This window comes from Coloeus monedula (genome assembly GCF_965178545.1).
Source record: "Coloeus monedula genome assembly, chromosome: 11".
Lineage (NCBI taxonomy): Eukaryota > Metazoa > Chordata > Aves > Passeriformes > Corvidae > Coloeus > Coloeus monedula.
Genome location: NC_138791.1, coordinates 7,468,857 through 7,485,037, shown reverse-complemented (window position 1 = coordinate 7,485,037; position 16,181 = coordinate 7,468,857). Strand labels below are relative to the sequence as shown.

The 16,181-nt window shown below is 37.6% G+C and overlaps 1 protein-coding gene across 1 annotated transcript in view; it reads right to left on the bottom strand.

Moving 5' to 3' along the window:
- CACNA2D3 (calcium voltage-gated channel auxiliary subunit alpha2delta 3) overlaps positions 1 to 16,181 on the bottom strand; it is a gene marked incomplete at both ends in the record, with an annotated part of 393,646 nt that overhangs the window by 4,386 nt on the left and 373,079 nt on the right. The window contains one exon of the mRNA XM_082288518.1: positions 13,233 to 13,344. Within this exon, the coding sequence (XP_082144644.1) occupies positions 13,233 to 13,344 (112 nt within the window). The remainder of the gene's footprint in view (positions 1 to 13,232; positions 13,345 to 16,181) is intronic.

The window sequence follows — 16,181 nt, the reverse complement described above, 5'->3', positions numbered from 1 at the left end:
TTAGCCTTCTTTTCTAATAATAGTTTGCACAAACAAATTATACTTCTTTCAGCTGCTGTAATTTAAGATCATTTCACAGTCATGAGATATTCTTACCCTCAGCAGATCAGTGGCAAAGCAGTTTGTGCCAATCGTAACCACCACAGTTGCTGTGTGACTATTCAGATAATTCACATGGCACTGCTTCCATGCCCAAACTGGATAAAGCACACAATCATCCCAGCAGCAGCTCTGCTGTTTGTGATCAGCCTTCAGTTCCCATGGTGACATGCATATGCATCTTTGAAATTCATTTTGAACATTCATGCCAGTAAGTCTCAGAAACCAAACATTCAGAGAAAACAAAAGGTGTATGAACACAGTCAGGCCAAAGCCTTTCAGAGACTGAGACATTCCACCAAAATACTTCACTGTATATGCCAAGGTTCTGTTGCAAGGGAGAAAAACCTCCAGCAAACAGCTTCCATGGCTGCAGTGAGAAATAAAGTAGCTGACAAAGTAGGGAAAATGGTATTATCTCTTTGTAAGATCCGCTGTGAGTCTCTAAAGTCTCTCTTACAATAACCATTTCTGAACACCTGCTGGCTAAAGCTGGCATTTGTGTCCCTGGTAATAGGGAAACCAACTCTCAAGGACTGAGTAAGGAGTTTGGCTGAACTTCATTGCTGTTTTAACAACCAAAAGAAAGTCTATGTTTAAGTGCCTTAGTATTATAAAGAATGTTTCACATTTAAAGGGTAAAGCTCTTTTTGTTTTAAATAGTGTAAATCTTTTGATTTGAATCATTTTCCTTTAATGCAGTAGCATCACCATCATTTGATAGGGGCAGCACAGGAGTAGGCTTGCATATATCCCCAAATATAAAACAGAATAAACTGTTGGGGTTCCTGTTGAAGCCACACTGAGTCAATAAGAAGCCTATTAATATTTTCTCCTCTATCTTTCATCCACTGAGGAACTAGCTTGGTTTATTTGACGTGCAAGTTCAGAGGGTTTAAACAGACCTGAAAACAAACTGCTTCTTGACTTTGTGGGGAAGGTGAGGAAGGAAGGAATTTACTACTTGAAAGGGGTAGACAGAGAGGGAGGAAGAAAATCTAGTTATGCCAAACTATTTTGTTAATGAAGAAAAAATAACAACAGAGAGTAAATCTGCAGGAAACTTTGTATTTTGAGTCACAGCATTACATGTCAATTTTTTCACATTGCACACAGAATATCTGTTTCTTTTTAACCTGTTTTGGTATTGGTCCATATAGAGACGTGTACAAATAAAGTGCAAATTAATTTGAGAAAAAAAATCTTCATGTTTTAATTGGAAACAGTAAATATTTGCTCAAAATGCAATACCTATTGATCTGCTCCTTGAAATTAATTATTCATTGTGGAATTAAATAGGAAGAGACTTGGAATTCAAGTACTGCTGCATTCATAATTATATTTGGTAGTCATGCTTCTGAAGGCATGATAAGAAAGCACACTTTTAATGTGTGTCTGGTATCTGAATGACTCTTCCCATAGAAGATCAGTTCCTTCTAACTCCTTTAGACAGCCTACAACTCAGAAAGCTTCACAACAGCACTGTAGTGCAAATGCTGGAGTGCAATCACACCTGCTGCCTTTAAGAACATAACTCAGGTTCCTACATTAGAAGAGTGATCACCTCCAGCTCTGGACATGCCATTCAGACTGTCTGGACAGACCATTCGAGAATAATTTGGGGCAGGGGCTTGGCTTTGGGGATCTGAGTCATCCTCTGGAGGAGGGTCCTTCTCTTTAATGGATGAACAGTAATCCTGCAGAGGAATGCATCCTAAACAGGGTGAAGCATAATACCTAAAGCTAAGTGTGGGCTACAACACCTGTTCTGAGAGAGACAGCACATTACACTCAAACCTGGTTGGTTGGGGTTTTTTTGTTTCGTTTTGTTGTTGTTGTTGTGTTGTTTTATTTAAATTTAAATGGAAACTCTCCCTTTAATTTGTATATGTAAAAGTCTTTAAAGAATCATAATATATATTCTATTGTTATAATAATTTATACCCAGACTATGTTAAAAATAAACCAAAACAACCAAACAAACCAAAACCCCCAACCTAATTCCCAAAATATCACTTATTTTTCATAAGAATTGCTTTCTTCTGTAAGTAGAAATAATTAGAATATATACAGTGCAGGAGCAGGGACTGAGCTGACACCACCCTTGCAGCACTGCCTTCTCTCCACACTGTGCTTCGTTCTCTTTCTTTCATCTTTCCACCTCTGGACTTCTGGGGAGGTAAAGTTTTAGTGAGGCAACTGGGAGAGGGACAAACCTCTCTGGAAAAGGAGGAAGATGTTCCAAGGTGGAGGAAAGGACAGGGACGACAGGATAAGCAGTGACAGTGCCTTGTGGGAAAGGATATAGGGAAGCTGGTTAACAACTGCTGCAGGAGGAGGCTTTGCCATGAGGCCTCTGCAGTCTGTCTCCTTAGAGATTTTGGAGCATTTCTCATATTGATGGAAAAAGGCTCAGCAGGACCACAGCAGAGCTGTGCCCTTCTTACTTCCTGGCTGCTGTTTCTTCTGGCAGACCACGTCCAGCTTACTGGCCAACTTGAAGATCACACACTTCTGTGAGTCACTGATTTCCCTTCTTAATGCAGGTCATTGCTTCACTACAAATACCTCAATCATATGGTACAAAATCTATATGTGGTAGGCTTAACATCTTGTCTCTGAAATGCTGTTGGCTTCACCTTTCCTTTCCTAGATCAATAGCAGGCAAAGCTAAGGTAATTCTACTTCAGACATGCCAGAGATGTGTCCCGTCCAGCTAAGCAAACCTAACCTTTAAGTTGTTTACTCTCCACTATTTGACTACAACATCTGCTATTAAAGGAGATCGATATTACAGTTGAGCAGCTTAGTCTCTGTGTTTCCATGCAGGAGAGGTAATCCATTTCCTTGTCCACTGGTGTTAAACTTCGGATAGGATATAAACTGAGCACAGGGGTGAGGTTTCCATACTAATAAGCAGCTATTTCCATAGCCCGAGACACAGTGAAACTTAAGGAAACTTGTTCAACACAGCATATTTTGTATGGCCTGAGAGTGGGCCAGGCAGCTGTAAGAGCGGACACAGTGATACTGGGTTGTTCAGACTGAGCATCCCAAACACCATCATTTCTTGGTCATTTGTACTGAACTATTTTCCTTTTCCCGCCCTGCAGCCCTGCTGCCATTAGCTGGTGGCTACTGACACTGCTACAGGATTGTTTCAGCAAAAAAGAATGGCAGGGAATCTCCTGAGAGCATTCAGAAATCTCTGATTTTCAGATCCGTGGCTCCCTATTTTCTTCAAACAGCTGCAAAGGCTGAAAATTATTAGAGAGAACAGAACTAATGTCAAACAGCATGGAACTCGGAAGACACTTACAGGATAAAACTATGCTTGTGGGACCAGAACATTTAGACAAAATATCTTCCCATTATCCTGAAGAATGGAAGATATTTCTTTGTAATTTGGGGAGGATTTGAACACAACAACAACATTATAAGCAATTCAACTTGTCCAAAAACAATGCTGTGTGTTTCTTGTTAAAAATTATTTCTTGTTTTCTCACAGAAATACTTCACTATTGCACTTTGCTTTAAAAACCCTTGTTCATAAGTAATAATTGCTGATCCATAAACTGTATTTTACAAACAGTATTCTCTTTTAATTTTACAAAAATACCCTGCCATTATATCTGTGCTTATAAGAACATTCTGCAGTAGAATATGTGGTCACAACAAACATATGTCTTAGGCAGGATTTTAGTAATATAAATATTTAATTGACTGTTTGGATTCACTTTTAATTCCATGCTCAGGCTTAGCAGCCTGAGTTAAGGGCGAAAAAATCCTTGCATGTATTTTCCATTTGTTTCCTTAATGACCATTGGAACACTCTTACTGTCGTTTAATGTCACAGTGATGACTGTAGGACTTAAAATCAAATTATGAGTAGAATATCAGAGTATTGTGTTAGCAAATGTCACTCCTGCACATACATCATCAAATCAATCATTTTTAGGTGACAATAGAAAAGATCTTTTAAATACCACTTGTTTTGCTCAGGCATGCCAATCCTACAAAGGGTGGTAGAATTTCACTGTGAGTAGTTTGAACGGAAATAAATGTAGGGCAATACTTTCAAATTGGCAACCTAAGCACATGCACATAGATGTGAGGAAGTGTCTCAGTTTCCATGTACTCAAGTTAGATAGCCCTCACTGGCCACTCTGGCTCCTGAGCATCACTGTAAACTCAGCCATTTCCCTCTGGGCCTTTCAGTGTGTTTCTTGCATGCAAACCTCCATTAATGAACTTGGAGTATTTTGGATTGAGATGAGTTGTAACTTTGGGATTACATTTCATATCTGTCAAATGTGATCTTTCCTATTTTTTAGAGAAAGAAAAAATGCCAGCACCAGGGTAGAGTAAATGGAAAATATTGTGCACGCTGCACTCAAATATGTGTTACTCACATAACTGTTGGTTGCAAACGTTCAACCCTTATGGCCTGGAACAAACTTTAAGCATTCAACTGAAGTGCAGATATCCACTTTGCTGTTTCCCAACTCCTATCATGTGCTTTCCAGGCTGCTGGCCACATTTCCAACCCACATTTCTCTCACTTATCACATTTTTTGCAGTGAATGAATGAAATGTTTATATCGCAGTCAAGTTGGGCTACTTGTTTTTTGTTTTCTCGGGTTTTTTTTTCCAAATAAATGATGATAGAGAATGAAATATCTTAAATGCAATTTATAAAAAGAACATATATGCCAATAACAACATTTCTGAGAGCTGAAGCAGTATACAAGAAATCAGCTAGTGGCTCTCTCACATGAAAAGAGACAGATAAACTCGCAGCCTCAGGCTTGTAATCAGATCCTGACCTCATGCTAGCAAAATATTGCCACCACATAGAGCCTGACTGCCTGTAGTACAATTTGGTATCAGTGCAAACATACTTATAGCAAAGTTTAGAACTGAGGATTTAGGTGAGCAGCATCACCCTCACCATTCCTGTGCCTGCTGAGTGCTCAGAGCCCCACAGAGCTGTGCCATGGCTGGAAACCCCTTGGCTTCAGACAGGATCCCCCAGAAGTGCCCATTCTCGCTCACTGCCCACCAGGGGATGCTTCTCAAATAACTGATGCTCAGAGTACTTGACCAACTGCATGTTAGGAATGCTGCAAACATCCAAAAACTTAGAGTGTGCAGCCTTTAGGATGACAGAAGATCCTTAGTGTAAGGAGGCATTGGGCTGTTCATAAGTGCAGCCACCCTTCCATTTGAGGATGCAGGATAATGGAGAGTTTCCAACCTCCAGGGTTAAAATGTACTGGCAATTTTTTTTCAAAGAAATTGAGCCCAGGAATCCCACAAACTTTAAATATTAGTCAACAGTCATACCCCTGAATAAACCCGAGCTCTGTGGACGTAAGTGGGTCTCCACAAGCAGCGTGGGTACCTGGTTCTGTGCTCACAGTGACCAACAGAGGAGACACAGTAATTGGCACAAAGCAAATCACATCAGAGGTGTCTTAAAGATTTTTTCTTTTGACAGTGACACCTGGTTAACAAGACCACAACAGAGAGGTCAGAGAAGATATCCAGGCTGAAAAATGCTGTTCCACTACAGCATGTTAGCAAATACGTGTTTTTCAGCAGAGTTCTTCAGCTCTACTCAAGTAGTTGTGGTTTGTATTGAGAGACATCTCAGATTGTGTTTTTTAAAATACTATATGATTTCTAAGGAAGGTTCTAAATATAACTTTAAGATTAAAAAGCCAGTTGATATATTCTGGTTTACAAAGGCTCACAGATATCATATGACATTGTGAAAGTAACTTTTGAATTGGTAATTACTCTTTTCCACAGATTTAGGTCAAGTCTCATCTACAATATGACTCTAGCGAGGTGCTACACAACAGAAACAGAAGTATAAAAAGCAGAAACAACAAGGAGATTCACATTAAAAGTATAATAAATCCTAGAATAGAACTGCTCATTGGATGTGTCCACAGTGTGTTTTTCAAGGGTGTTGTTAATTTCTTTCTGTTAACATAAACTTTAGCAATAAATGAGAAGGCCACATTTGAAAGACATAAGCACACTATATGCCATCTTTTCCATAGCCAGCTAAAATTCTATATTATCTTATGTAATATAAAAATGTTCCTTGCATGGCTCTCAAATCTTAATATTCATGTCATTCTTCTAACTTAAAGGCTTTTAAATATCCTTTAAGCTCTCCCAAACCCTTTAAAAAGGAAAGTGCTCCATGTGAAGATGTCTAAGCCATGTTTGCTTTGTTTTTCATCTGCCAATAACATGAATATATTACAAACTAATGTTCTAGCGTGAGCAATTATTCACAAGTGTGCCTGGCTTTAAAAATTCGTCGCATCATTTCTCAATTTCAATTAATTTTTTCTATCCCAAGCCATTGTTAACAAAAATAATATATATTACTACTCAGCTCTATATATTATGGCATTCATACAACTTTTTTAATCCCCTGTCATTACAAAACATCATTTCATTGCATCGGCTACTATATATCATTTTGTTAATATTTATTAATGCTTGTTCAAAATATAAAATTAAGCTAACTTTTAAGTAGATTATTATTTGTATTTTAATGGAGTACTGATTTTATTATGAACAGTGAACGGGTGCAGATCATCATCATCTTCCCCTGCAGAGGTTTTATCAGAAGTGGTGAGGTAAGAGAAAGAGTGCACATCTCATCCTACTGGTGAGAAGAAAACCTATAGCAAAACTTCAGACATTAACACACTCAGTTGGTAGGAAACAGGCCCAGGTATCTACAAGATTTTACAGTGCTTGCAGAGGGAGACACAGGGTGACATTCTGTGCATAAACAACTAAAATGCCCCAGAATTCAACAAGTATACTAAAAAAGTTCTGAAACAAAAAAAGAAGAAAAAGAAAAGCAGTATTGAAGATGTCTGTTTAAAAACAAAAACCCCAAGCAAACAGAAGTTCCCCAGCCTTGAAAACTGTCCAAGGGATTGTTAAACTAATGACTGGCAGGCACAGACCTGCCTGGTAACTTAGATATGTCTTGCCCTATTATTTTATATACCTTTTTTCTTAAGCGAAAATAGTAATTTACAGTGTTTCCTGAACTGGTCATTCAAAATATACATTATCAAAGGGTAGAGTTAAATTGCCCATACAGTGACTTTAAATTACACCTGCATGACAAACATTATAATCACTGGTGCCTTTGAAGTGAAGAGAAAGTTACTCAGCCTGCAAGTGGAGAAGTGTGGGTAACACACAATATAACATTTTAAGCTAAGTATAAAGACCTTTAATAAACAATTCTAGCAGTTTAAATTGCATAATTTGATACTTTTTACAAGGAAAGAACAGGGAAAAAAATATTTTTGGATCTTCTGGAGTTTTGGGGTTTTGGCTAAAATAAGTTTCTAGAAATACTGCTGTTGCCTCAAATTTAAAGACTTTTTAACAGCTGTAAGTATTCTGAAAGTCCGGAATATCTGCTTTTCAAAACAGAGGTACCAGATAATTCCATATACTTAGATTTTGATCCTTGAGACTTCAACACTGAACCACTGAGGCATGCAAAATACAGTTTCCCTTGAAGATATTCCTTTACTTCCATGCATATCTTAGCAAGTTCTCATAAATTAAGGCTTGTTCAACATTTTAAAGACCAGTCCTGAGCAGTTTGACTGCAGCACACCTGTGACCCAACATGGGCACGGGTCAAAACCATTCATGTGCACATTTTCACGTGGGTACTTGGCACAGCTGCTGCAAAAGCAATGATGCAAAAAGGTACGGGCTAAACAAAGGGTGGGCAAATAGAGAGAGCATTTTCCTCAGGATCATAAAAGATGGACACAATAAAAAGAATACAACCCAAAACATCTTTTAGAAGACTGCCTATAATTTACTGCCCTAACAGCTCCAGGACATATGCAAGGACTTTCTGATACACATCGATAGAGCTCCGAAAGAGAAGAAATTGGTCCTTGATGCTTTGGCTGTTTTATGTGGCAAGCTGGTTTGTTTAGAAGCAAAATAACTACATCTGAAAAGGCAAATGATTATTTATTTCATGGGAAATGGAACTGTGTATTTATTTACACATTTTAAACATGATCAAGTACAGCAGTTTGGCAAGCTTCTACCGAGAAAGAAATGCGGAAGTATTTTAGCAAATGGCGGTATGTCTCGGAATTAAGTGGGTTTTCAAAACCATTACCATTTTAATGTCTGCAGATTGCACTATTCCTGACACTGATGCACTCATGCCCTGAGCACTCTGCATCTGTGTTGTTATTTATGTGTTACTGCCAAATCTGTGCATTTAGTGGACAAGTCTGAAATTAGCCATTATAAATCCACATGAAGCGTTCACTGTCATCCTGAACTACACTTCCATTGCCATTTACCTCTTTTGTTGACAATAAACAGTATTCAATTCCCAGTCTATGAGAATGCAAGAGAAGCAATTTGTTTTATTGATGACTTTCCTTGTTAACTAATGTCTGCTTTCTAACACTCTATTGGGACAAATAGATGATACACAGGACAGTGTTTATTCAAATATGTAGTTCCTGTACATTTTAACAGGCAATTTACATGTGATGCCCAACAAGGTAAAGTAAACACATTCGTCTTTCATATCTTGCATAATTAAAATACACATAAATCTTTCCCAGGGTTAGGGTGATTGTACCTACATACTTCCTTTCTTCCCTAGTGGGAATATGGCTTTCTTATATTTCCTTTTCTCTTTGTTTTGTGTCTTAAGATTGTGAACAAAGAACCAACTGGAAACAAAACAGTTTCTTTGGAGTTTTGGTATTGACCTTGTGGACCCATGAGTGCTGCAATTAAAAGAGAAGGGGGATTTTTTGGAAGTAAGGCCGGATTTTTGATCTTCATCCAAGTCCAATATGTCATCACACATGAACAGAAGAGGTTAAAGGGGCAGATTTTTAAGCATTTGGCTGTGCAACTGCTGCCTAATCTGTATACCCACAGTTTCTACAGCAAACACACAAATTTGGCAACTATGCACTCAACTGGCTCCTTACAACTTTGAAATTTTAACACACATGCTTCAAGTATAAATAGTCATTTGACTAAATTGCTATACCCACACTTGGAGTAGCCCGAGTTATAACTGAAATTAATGGTATTTTCCTAAATGATTCTTAATGAAAACATCTGAATTTTCATTCATAAATGAGATTAGCAATTAGACAAAACCTTTTTTGTTTGTTCCCCAAAGAGATGAGAGGATATACTAAATAGATTGGCAAACAGTTTCTGATCAAATATCATAACAGCCATTATCCTTTCTAATTCATAATAACTTTGACATTTTAAGGATGCTTTCCTGAGACACTTTTAGTGCAACTAAATTTTGTTACCCCAGAAGGCAAAAACTGGTGAGGTACCCAGTGAACACTGCTGAAGAACATTGGTTGGCACACTTATATTTAAAATTGGCTAAAATATTGGGGCAATACTTCATACAACTACAAGCAGCACTGAGATGCTTATGTAGCCTAAAATTTCAAACTTGATATCTAATCAAAAACTCATTTCTGAGCAGCACAACACCTTTAAAGCCCATACCAAGTACATCTGTCACTAGTATAGTTCTGACTCCACAGAAAGAGTGCCAGTTGAGACTGATAAAGAAAAAATATTTCTCTTTAGCAATTAATTACTTTAAACATTGAGGCTGTGATAGAACAGTCTATCATATGAGTTTTCAGAAGTAATGGGGTTTAGTTTTTTAGATTTTTTGCTATAAAAGGGAATAGCTTACTGGAAAATATGAAACCATTTCAGATTTTTCAAAAAATCCCAGTCTGTCTGTCTTGTTGACAGTGCTTAGAAAATGTGGGTTGACTTGGTTTCGATTGCTGTTTAAATAACAGATTAATTTAATAATCATTGGGATATTGAATAACAACAAATTATGGGGTGGGACAGCCAAACCCTGACCCTAATGACATTCTTATGTTAATTCTTATTTTCTTTTGGGCTCCTGCTTTCTTAAAAAAAACTATATTTTTGAAAATCGTTTTTAAACATTGCAATTTATCCCAAAGTAGCATTTATTTTTTGCTTGTATGAGATAAGTTTACGTATAGGGAGTGCATTTTATATGTCTGTATATATTTAGTGCCTGATTCAAAGCCTGCTTAAGTGTATAGGTGTCCTTCCATTAAATGAGTTCCCAGAGATTGCTGAAAACGTGAGCCAGCCATTAACAAAGTAATTAGCAGGTAATCCTTTCTACTGTGTGATTTACTTTAGGATACTTCATTTTAAATCCAAGCACCCATGATTAAATTTATGATTGGAAATGTTTATGAATTTTCATTACTGTAGTTGCTAACTGTCCCCCTTAGCATGGGCAGAGTATTTCTGTAAGATCAGAAACAGCACACCCAGGACAGAATAAAACTGAGCCTCTGTCCCTCACCCTGTGACCTTGCTGGCTATGACTGTGACTTTGTTAGCAAAAACACAGTATTTGTGCCCAAAATGTCTTATCTAAGTAATATTATATGGTTTCAATTAACATCAGTCATCATTTTTACTTCTACTAAGAGACTGTTTTTAGTCTCCTTTTGCAGACAAGGGCTCTATAGTAGTGCCTGACACCGCAGGAACAAAAGTCAGGGACTGGAGTAACTTTCGACACAAACTTGCTTAAAGCAGAGCATTTGCACAACTTTTGTTTGCAAACCCCTTCACAATATACCGACTTTTCTAGAGTCTTTCAAAGTTTTTCAATATTCCATGGGGTGCATAATCAGGTAAATATTTACAAGCATCTTTTTCTATTTGCAATAAATGTTTGTAATTATATGTCACAGATTAACCTATAACAAGATTCAAGGACGACCCAGAAAATAATCCCACAGGCTCAAAGTGATGCTGCACAGGTTAAGCACTGGACACAGTGCCAGTTCCAGACTTACTTTATAAAAGATTGAATCAAAATTCTGATTGAGCCCATCATTCTTAAATTACAAATATTAAGCAATACACTTGCTTGTAAAAATATTTATTGGTACTGAGGCCATGAAACAGAAAACTGGGTCAGAAGATGTAGGTCTACAAAGGACTTTGGGTCAAATTCCTTAGCTGCTCTGCGGGAAAGTGTCCTGGGTTATAACAAAAATATTTGGAATCCAATGCAGTCTGCAATCTTAGATGCAATTTGTAGATTGTTAATGACAGTGGGTAAATGGTGTAACGAACAACTTTCCCATGAGAATCTAATAGTTCTTCTGGATTATTTCTTTAGGTTTTGCCATTGCTTGTGGAGAAAAATAATGGGTGCCTTGAGATCAGTTTGCAACTTGCAGGGCTTTCTTTTATTTTTTTTTCCACTGTGGAACACAAAATGTTTTTCTATGAAAAAGATCTTAGTGCATTATTTTTGAAATACTATAATTTTCGCTAAACTCAGTTTCCAACTTGGTGCTTTCCAAGTATTGCAGAATTTTATTATTTTTGAAACTTATTTCCTTTGACCTGAAGTTACCTAGGAACACAGACTAAAATCTGCATTCCTTTGAGAAAACCTAGTCCTGTTAAATTAATCTTCTTTGCATGGAATCATGTCTGTTTGCAATATTTAAACAGAATCATACAATGGTTAGGGTTTGGAGGGACCTTAAAGACCATCTGGTTCCAGCTCCCCTGCCGTGGCTGGGACACCTTCCACTAGACCAGGGTGCTGAAAAACCCCATCCAACCTGGCCTTGAACACCTCCAGGGCTGCATGATAATTTGTTGCACAACTTCTCAGTAACCTTCTGTTAAATTATCACAAAATAAGGCTGCTTAAATTCTACAATGCTGGCACAAAGCACTCACAGCAGTGTAACCTTCATTGTATTTGATATGTCAAGTGGAAAAATCACGGCTTGATTTTGCTGAGTTTGTACTTTTTAGGCAGTGGGACCTATTGTTGCACTTAAAGGGTTCCAGAGCATCAATTTACAAAGCACTCTCGTACTTCTATTCCACAAAGCCATATAAAACCAATTATTCATACTAGACATTAACAATTTCTTTCTACTTGAAAGCTGGTCAGTAACAAATGAAAAGTGAATATTAGCACTTAAAATTTATCTCCAGTGTACTTACTCCTATTTCCTGTTTTAAAGTAATGAATGAAAATATCAAGGAGAAAATTTAGGAGTAAGTCTAGAAGCACACCTATTGACTTCAAAGTGAAGTTTTCACCTTTATTTGCTAATTGCAAATAATTTAGCCTGGAAAGGAAGAGTTGTAACAATTTTTAACTTATAAATTCTTCCTGAAATTTATATTGATAGACAAATTATTGCTGTAAATACTAATCTCGCTGGTGATGACAACCTCTCAGCATAAAGGAAATCCAATTAAGAGACTTATCAAAGTACAGAAATTTGCATAAACAATACCTGTGCAATTCCACAATTAAAAGGTACCAGAACTACAGTCAAAATGTCACAGCACATGGGCACCAGATGCAGAGAAAACACATTTTCATTGTGAAAGAGGAAAGCTAGACTGAAGTCTTCCTCTTCTTTAAGCTCTATAATGGACAAGTTTACAGCAGCACTGGTAGAACTGACATTACAGCACTGTCATGTGAGATTTGTTATTATTAACTCAGCTTCCCAGCACTGAAAGTTTGGAGAATAGATTTAATCCTCTCCCACTCTTTCAGACTAACAGTTCTAAGAAGGAAACTCTGTTTGGCATTCCAGTAAAACAACCAGATCTCACTGTACCCCAAGGGAATTCCTAACCTATCCAGCAGGGTTTCACTCCTGGACAGGAGACTGAACAGCCCTTACCTTTTTGAATCTAAATCTTACAGACTATGCCCTTAGAACGCTGCCTGCATTTAAGAAAAGTATTAGAGCATTCACTATTTGAAATTAACATAAGCCTCTACTGCTTTACATTTTTTGGTAGAAAATAATTGGCACAGCTTTAAGAGCATCAAACTTTTAAGTGACCCCTGTAACAGGAGAAATGACACCCTGACAGAGGTCAGTACATAGGATAAAACACAACAGACTTGCACGTTCTTCAACACTGCCTTGAATAATTCAGTTTTATTGCTTTGTCACAAACAGTTGTATAAAAAAAAAATTGAAAGGGCTTACTTGAAACAGTCATCGCAAGCAATATTCCCCATGGTCTCCTTTATAGTGCGCTCGGAAACAAAGGCTGGATATTCAGTATCACAGGGCTCTAGGGTTTGTTTCAACCTCTGCGCTATAGGCACAGGAAAAAACATCTTGATGTTAACATGAGAAGAACAGCACACAAAATTGTGAACAACATGAGATGCTGTACTACAGAGCTCGCAGAGAACGGAAATGTTACTCAGCTTCTGCCACCCTGTGAGATTTCCTAGGCAGTGCATAACGCTATTTTTTCAATTAAATAAAAAAAAAAAAAGTTTATCCATGGAATGTAATTTTACAAGACATCACTGTTAAAGTAGTTATTAATGGTTTAGCCATTGCCAACCTAATTTACATTTATGCATGAGTTTTTTCTTTGTGTGCAGATTCAAGCTGGATTTACTGTCATTTTTATCTCAGTGGTGCTGTGCATCCCTAACTTTTATTCATGGGAGTTTACATTTATTTGATATGTAAATTGTGCTATATTTTACTGAAGCCTAAACATCTATTTTATATTATTAGCTTGGGAATCTTTGGAGGGTTTCATCAGTTAAAATAACTCCGCGGGTGGGAGAGGCAGAAGAGTTGCTTTATCCAACAACAATGCTTGTTATCTGCTTCCCAAAATAGCAATAATTACAGCTCCATAGCACCTTTAATCTGAAGTCCTTGCAATGCAAGGAAAAAGAGTCACTATTACCATCTTAAAGATTGGGAAACTGAGGTACCAGGAAGCAGTGGGGCTGGTTCAAGGTCAAACTACAGGACAGCAGCTCTTCTGACTCTCACACTGAAGTATCTGTCACACAATGCCTCTCCCTCATTCCCTTTCTTTTACCTCCCCACCCCTTCATTTTTCCTTCACACAGAGATATACTTTGCACATCAGCACAAATGTTAACCCTATCTTAAACTAATTGCTAAGTGAGAAAACAAGATGAGGTATGACAAAAATAGATTACACTGAACAGGCTCTTGGTCTCGACAGACCTTCCCCTGGAGATGATCTGTTTCAGAGTGAGTGGTGCATCCACTGAGCAGTGCCGGGGAGCGAGCACATCTGCATTTCCAATCACACACCAGGGCATGCATTGCTGAACTGTTCACAGTTTTTGTATATAATAAAAAACTCCAATATTCCACCAAATTCACAGATCTCAAAGGAGGCACTAAAGCTGGTCAGAAAAGTTTTGTTATTTCTGATGTTTTCACTATGGTTGCGACATCTTTAATCATTCAGTATTTTTTAGAAGATTGCCTGACTAGCTCTACTGCACCTCTTCCCTTTCTCTTCTGTTCTCCTTATCTGTTGTCAAGAATGACTGGAATTTATCACCTGAGTTTTGAGTCTACCCTCACTTGTATCAACATACAGCTTGTGTAACAGGGACTGACAAAGGTTCACTGGTCTCAGACTCCCTGCACCTCACTAGAGTCCAGAAGATGAGGGGATTGCCCAAGGTTTAGGATTTCTTTTCACTCATTTACTAAATGTGATTGAGATTACAAGATCTTGGGCAGAAGTATTTTCCACAGTAGGTTTTGACAAATGGGCAGGTGTGTGTGGACCCTCCAGCATCTTCATAGTATGTTATATTCTATTAATGTCACAATTTGAGTGGGAAGCAATTTCTCTACTCGGGGAACTGAGTTTTTTTTTTTTCTTCTGAGCTTTCTTAATTATTTTTAAGTAAAAAATAAATGTGCAAGTTTATTAATTTTAATTTCATTAAGTGCAGTCATAAATATTACAGCTCTTAGTGGTAACATAGCATCTCCAGAAGAACATACTTAAGCATGTGGTTTTCTCTCCTGCTGTCTTGTGAAATATCTTCTGCTTTTGCTTCCTAAAATATGCTGGCTCCAAACTACGATCCCTTGCTACCTAACCAGATATGAGCTGCGCAAGCACTACCATAAAATTATGACATTTCAATGAGTGTGATGAGGGGGTATTTCCAACACCCTTAACTCATCAAAGAAATGGAGCAAGTGACTTGTGCAATTAAAACTTCACTGTCAACTAAAACATGAATGGAAATTCCTCAATAATACTGGTTCATCAAAGTGCTGCACTAATGTTCTATTTTTAAGAAAAGGAAGCTTGTAAGTTATTATTGCCTCTTCTGTAGTTAGTGCACTCTTAAAATACAAATCAGACATTCATTTCCATGAGATGAAGAGGGATGCTCTGGAAGATATTTTATCTAACATACAATGTAAGTGCCACGGGATGTTTCATGCCAGGATATATTAAGGCATAGCTGTGCAGTACACTTGAAAAACAATTATTTATTTCCTACTCTGGCTGCCTTGGCTGCTCTGCAGAAACCAAGGAGTGGGACTGGCACAGCTGCCATTCCTCGAGGAACAGTTTTGCATTTTCTGGGCAAACCTCACTGTCCTTCACAGTCTCAGTGTTGGAGATGGTTCTCTTCATGCTTAAGGAAATCACTGGACAGTGGGTCTTGGTTTTTAGGGGCCTGACTGATACCTTAGCTTCAGACAGGACATTATTTTGGCATAAAGACAGCCTAGTACCCAGGCAGTGCAAATATCAAATGAAGCCTAAAGCAGCAATTTTATCCCCTGCTTTGCTAAGAAATATGCAAATATGAAGAATTCAGTGTAAATCCTTACACCAGTCAATGACACACAGCACAATTTGCCTATTAAATTGTCACTTGAAGAGCAGTGCTCTTGTAAAGTGGCCCTTTACTTTTGAGCAACACTTCTGAAAATGCCATAAAAAGTCTGCTAAAATATAAACAGACAACTTACACTGAAAACTTCCCATTCTTAGTGGAACTATTAAAAATTTCCATTATTTCAAATAATCTTCTGCATTTTAAAAAATTATTTTGAGTAAATTGAATTTTAATTCATTTAAATGCCTATTTTGAATGGAATTATAAAACAATG